The sequence below is a fragment of the Hoplias malabaricus genome, chromosome 4 (genome assembly GCF_029633855.1).
Source record: "Hoplias malabaricus isolate fHopMal1 chromosome 4, fHopMal1.hap1, whole genome shotgun sequence".
NCBI classification, from domain to species: domain Eukaryota; kingdom Metazoa; phylum Chordata; class Actinopteri; order Characiformes; family Erythrinidae; genus Hoplias; species Hoplias malabaricus.
This window is the reverse complement of record NC_089803.1, coordinates 57982376-57988765: the sequence shown is the minus strand read 5'-3', so window position 1 is coordinate 57988765 and position 6390 is coordinate 57982376. Positions and strand designations below refer to the sequence as shown.

General features: G+C 42.2%; 1 protein-coding gene across 1 annotated transcript in view; it reads right to left on the bottom strand.

Annotated features, from left to right (window-relative positions):
- The window catches only part of LOC136694337 (xylosyl- and glucuronyltransferase LARGE1-like), a 70487-nt gene that overhangs the window by 33079 nt on the left and 31018 nt on the right, over positions 1-6390 (bottom strand). Inside the window, exons 3-4 of the mRNA XM_066667813.1 lie at positions 2812-3119; positions 221-303 (exon numbers count right to left, since the gene is read on the bottom strand). Coding sequence (XP_066523910.1) covers positions 221-303; positions 2812-3119 — 391 coding nt within the window. The remainder of the gene's footprint in view (positions 1-220; positions 304-2811; positions 3120-6390) is intronic.

The following is a 6390-nucleotide window of genomic DNA, read 5'->3' as shown; positions in this document are numbered from 1 at the left end:
CTCCTCAGAGGCTCGTGCTGAAAGTGAATGACTAGCATTTTATGGTCTTTTCGAGCTGGAAATGATGTAGATGATGGCCACTATTGCATTTGGTTTAACATCATAGTAAACATCATAACAATGTTAAAGTATTCTTAACAAAACAACGTTAAAGCACTAAACAATAAACATTACATAATGAACAGAAGGAGGCGGATGGAGGTGGAATAAAGGGTCTTACCGGTGGAACAGGACTGATTTCACCAGTGTCACCACATCTCTGCTGGCATTATATCCTGCACACACTATAGCCATGTGAATTGTCTGGAGAGAGAGCGAGAGAGAGAGAGAGAGAGAGAGAGAGAGAGAGAGAGAGAGAGAGAGAGAGAGAGAGAGAGAGAGAGAGAGAGAGAGATTAAGAAATAGAGGAAGAGAGAGAGTAGAGTAAGGAGGAGACAGACATTCACTCATTAGGCTGGATGAGCGAGCATAACCAAAAGCAGAGAGAAGAGTTCTTCTAAAATAGTGCTGCATTATTGCAAGGCTCTGAGCACTAAGCACTCATTAGTTTCTGCAGAGCTACAGTAAAGGGAATAGTGCTCAGTGTCTCACACTCACTTCCATCTCTCTCTGTCTCTCTCTCTCTCTCTCACTCACTCTCTCGCTGCAGAGCTCCAGTAGAGGGAACAGTGCTCAGTCTCTGATGAATCTTTTGAGTTTTGATGAGTTGTTTTTTTATTTTTGACTCTCATTATCATCTCAGCTTTAATACAACATACACACAACACACTCTCCTCCCTCACATTAGACACCAGTTAACACTGCCCCGCTCCACACTCTCATCAACACTCACTATGTAGTAACAGCAACTTTGAAATGTGACACAATCTGGCCAAATTACAGCAAGTCACCCATTGCTGACACAGTATAATCTCTACAGAAAAGCATTAACCACTAGAATGGAATGGGCTGGGCAGCTTGACATGGGAGAACGGTCACCATGTTCAATGCCAAATGTCAGCTAGATAGGTATAAAGCCTCTTTCAAAACTGGGCTGAGAAACAGTGGTACTGTTCTATGGAATAATATTTATACAGGACTTTATTCTTTATACGGTTATTTAAAAAAGTAATATAATTTAAAATGACAGTAAAAATCATTTCTCTAGAACAACAGAAATTAACTAATTTATGACCAAGAATCATTCTGTAAACTGATAAGGTTAAAAGGCCAGAGCTGCACTCTGACAGTAATAAACACATTCTGATAAACTCATTTTTCCACTCTTATAAATAAATAAAAAACCCTATTTTTAAAAAAGAAAATATCATCACTGTCCAAACAAAAACATCTCCCCAGTAGTAACTTTATAGAAAGAAAGAAACAAACAAACTTTTTAACTTTCAATGGAAGTCAGATTTTATTCGAAGTAATTTTGGAGCATTTCTATTGGTCAATTCATCATGTGATTTTTAAGGCCAGCTGAGGTGTTCAAATGATAGCAAATTAAAAGTGGACAGAAATGTAGATATGTTTTTCTTTGGAAAGTGGTCAATTATAAGCAAATTAAAGAGTTAACTGTAAGAGGTCTGCCTGGGGCTGGGGCAAGGCTGCCTGCATAGTTACCCCGGCCACTAGAGGGGGACATAGAGACATGCTTCCTTAATTTGAGGCAATTAGTTCCACGTGGGCCCCTCCTATTTAAGGGAAACCTACCCTCACTCTAGTGCTCAGTCTTGGGTTTCTCTTGTCAGAGTGCCACACAAGCATGGCTGGTAATATAGTAAAGCCACTTGAGTTTTCTCTAGGGTCTTCCTTTCTCTCTGTATTCTAGTTCTCCACCAGAGCTTTCCCTCTGGGTTTTCCTCTGAGGGTCTCTCTGGTTTCCCTCCTTGGGATTCAATATTTTCCTTTTTCCCCATTTTTGATATAAATAGAGAGGTTTATTTTTCTCCTGCTATTCTTTTGCCAGTGACTGTTTACCATCTTTAATTTCTTTAGTCTTTTTCCCCCTCCCTTTTGTTTTGGGAAACTTTTTCTTGCTTTTGTTTTCATTTTGCTCAGTAATTTTGAGCTGATCAGTTTTCAGCTGATAACTTAGGTTTTCCTCTCTTTTGTTTCATTCTCCCGCACACTTTTTTACGTTCAGAGGGGTTCAGTCCTATTTCTCCAGTACTCTGTTGGTAGCTCACCCTGTTTACTCTAGTCTCTGAAACCAAAGGTTTGAGGTTCAAATCTGGCACATTACACTACATTGATTGATAGATCACATTAGTCCATCATTCATTCTGTCTGTAAACACACCCATTTCAGGGTTGCGGAATGTCCAAAGCCTACCCGGGATCATTGGGCAGAAGGCAGGAACACACCCTAGAGGGGCCGCCAGTCCTTCACAAGGCGACACTCACACCTATGGACACTTTTGAGTCGCCAATCCACCAACCAACGTGTGTTTTTGGAGCGTGGGAGTAAACAGGAGCACCCGGAGGAAACCCACGCGGACACAGGGAGAACACACCAAACTCCTTAGTCACCTAGAGTGGGACTTGAGCCACAACCTCCAGGTCCCTCGAGCTGTGTGATTACGACACTACCTGCTGCGCCACCGTGTCGCCCTACTGATGTGATTAACTGCAATATTTTAATACAACACTACAAAGAGATGAACTGATATATATAGCTAAATAATATAAATAAGGAGGCTAACAAGGAGGCTGAATCTTCTTCCTATAGACTGTTCACTGTGACTGCATAGTACAAAAGCACAAGCTTGTCATTCCCACTTAACAGTGCTTTAGGACTTAAGTGCTGAAGGTGTGAAGTGAGACTGACCTCACACTTGTCCACCACAGGCTGAGACACACAATCGGAGATGTTGCCCGCGGCGACACCTTTTGGAGCCTCGCCATGCTTCGACCCTTCTTTGACGACAGGGGCATGGGACTGGTTGCCATGGCGACCGTTGGCATGGTGACTGTTGGTGTGGGTGGGGTTTCTGGGAGGCTGGCTTAGCTCTCTCCTCAGAGCGCGGTTCTCCTCCTCTACCTCTCGGACCCTCAGCTCCAGAGCCTGTCGCTCGCCAGCGCCACCGACCAGAGTGGAGGACTGAGGCTCCAGTGGAGACAGAGGCAGCGGCTTCACTGAGGACACAGGAAAAGAGATGCTTAAGTTTGCATTAATTCCATTTATTAAAAAAACATGCACAATCCATCATTAATTAATAAATGTGGACCACTCTAAGACCACCACTGACCAGCGGTCATGAGATGTAGACTATTATCAGCTCTGCAAGGTAGCAACATGGTGCTTCCACATCATGCCAGAGAATGCAGTTCCACTGCTCTACAGTCTGATTCATTTGGTGTTGAGCATGGTGAGCTTAGTCTCTGTGGAGCTGCTCCCATGCTTTTCTATGGAGATTGTACAAGCTGTGTTGACAGCAGACACTGGGTTAGCATTGGTTGGACTTTAAAGGAGACATATGATACTCCTTTTCAACATGGTTACACACATCCTTGGGTTCTTGAACAAATTCAGACAAGTGGATGGGACAAATCTAAAGTCTCTGTACTTGATGTATATGCAGCACAAAATCAGACCTACCTGTTTAAGTCCATGTTTAGGCAAATTACAAAAAACAGTTACTGCTTTTCCACTAAATTAATCTGGTTTTTGAACTGGTTCTGTTCCTGATTGTTAGAACCTTGGTTCTTTCCAGCCAGTAAACAGGAACCAAGTATACATCATCAGCAGAGGGTGTTACTGTGGCTGAAAACAGCGCCAGAGTCAGAGATAAACAGTCAGTCATGAAAGAGTCATATTTATTTTTTTGTTTACCATGGAGACAGATCAGAGATATGATATGTGTGTAAATGTTGGAGAGTTCTGAGCCATCCTGCTGAGCTTGTGAACATCAAAGAAATGTAACCAAAAGCTGTGGCTCTGACCAATGCGCATGGTGTCGGGCCAAACACAGCCCCAGAAACACACACAAACGGAGCATGTTCCTGCTTTATTTCCTATTATTTATTTATATGAAACATTGCAAATGACCCCATCCAGGTCCACTGGGTGATAACGCTGTATTTGAGACTCCCACAAATGATGTCACAGTTTGCGCTGAAAAACCAACTCTTATTTGGTTCCTGCTAGGAACAAACTTTTTTGGTTTGCAAATCAGTTTGTCAGCAGAAACATGGCAAACTGTTCCAAATTTAGTTCCCAAACCAGAACGGAGCCCGTTCCACATAGGTGGAAAAGCCCTAAAGGTGTGTTTATATGTGTGCTGAAAGGAGCTCCAGATCCCTAAAATGTGCACATACACTAAAAGACGATTTATTCATTATGTCATTAATGTATGTTCTTTTTTTTGTTTACTGATAAGAGGTATCTACATACTTTTGTATAAAGTGTAGACATTCAATACAACATATGTATTGTTACCTTATACATTACGTATACATTACTAAAATTAAGTGAATAAACTTTAGATTAACAATGATGGCAATCAATCCTACACATGTCAATCTACTGTTGACCGTGAGTCTGTACAATTACTTTAAACATGATCATTACTCTAGCTTCAGGGACCTGGAGATTGTGGGTTCGATTCCCACTCCGGGTGACTGTCTGTGAGGAGTTGGTGTGGTGTCTGCGTGGGTTTCCTCTGGGTGCTCCGGTTTCCCCCCACAGTCCAAAAACACATGTTGGTAGGTGGATTAGCGAAAAAAGTGTGTGTGTGTGTGTGTGTAACCGCTTATCCAATTCAGGGTCGCGGTGGGTCCAGAGCCTACCTGGAATCATTGGGCGCAAGGTGGGAATACACCCTGGAGGGCAACACACACACATGTGTGTGTGTTGCCCTCCAGGGTGTATTCCCACCTTGCGCCCAATGATTCCAGGTAGGCTCTGGACCCACCGCGACCCTGAATTGGATAAGCGGTTACAGATAATGAATGAATGTTTGTAAGCCTATAGAAAATATATAACATATAATATAGATTTTAATGATAAATCTTTTCAGGGTAGGTTTTATTGTATGTGGTGATTCTGATCTTTTAAATGGTGGTGTACTGAATGTTATTCAAAGGTTAGTTAAGGAACACATCAATAACACTATAGTGCTACAACATCGAATGGGGAGTTTAGTTGCACCACAATGGCAAATTAAGCTGGAGGATACATGGTTTCATCTTCACCTTCACACACATGCACGCACAACATCCACTGACAATACACAATGTGCATTCATACAGCAGGCGAGTAAATGAGTGGGTGAGCTGTTATTGCACTTATTGATCATGGTCTGAGGACAGATAGCTTTGCTGTATGGCATCATCACTCATCTCAGCCCTAACTCTCCAGTGAAGCCTTCTTCAGGGAGAGAGGGTAGAGCACAAAAACGAAGAAAAGGAAAGAATAATATGGAAACTGGGCCTAAAGCTATTCATTACACTAAGGACATTTTCAATAAACTCCTAATCCAACATTCTTTAAAGGAGAGGGTCTTCAGCTCGAGCCTTGTTAGAAACAACAGGAGAAATAAGAGTCGAAGCTTGTCAGAGGGCACGACCCAGAGGTCTCCTGATTGGCTGAGTGAATTTTGATAAGTGTTTAGCGATCCACTTTTGAGCCTATAATTAAAGCAGTTAAGGTTTCGGAGTGCTTTTCCATAGAAGCCACTATCACTTCAGTCAACAGAAGTGGACGATTCATTCCGAACAGCTCTTTGCCCCTGTGGCCTCCGACACCCGCTTTCAATTAAGAACAGATTACTGTTAGTTTGTTTTTGATGCACACAATTAATTTCACATCACAAAGAAAGAAAGGGTGTGTGTGTGTGGTGATGGGGGTGGGGGTCCTACTGGGGTGGTGTGATGAGAGGGGAAGTAAAAGGCAGTGCTAAATTGCTTTGGAACGGCACTCTGGCTAAATGATCCTTGCTACTGTGTCCTTTGTCTCTTTTAGAGGCTGTAAAAAAGAGAGAGGGAAAGGCGAGTTTGAGGCTCATCACAGAGAAGCATGGTCTCTCACACACACTCAGATCCTGACCCATATGACCTGAGAAGATCACATGTTAAGATCCCTATTACAGCTATGCTCTACTGAGAGGCCTGGCTTTGAGGGAGGATACAATGGGATACAATGAAATTAAAAAATAAGAGCCTACTTTTTTAAACTGGAAAGCCTCCCTTAATATTTAATCAATATTTATACTTTACATAGAGTACCTTCTACAGTGCTGAGTAGTAATGGCAGAGGCTCTATTCCCACTATTACAGGTCAGTGAAGCATGACAATTATTTTGAAGCTGATATTGTATGGGGAAAATACTACCTAGTGTGGTGTCCCCCAATACACTGCAAAAATTTACTTAAATATAGTCTAAATATCTAGTATTACTCCTTTGGT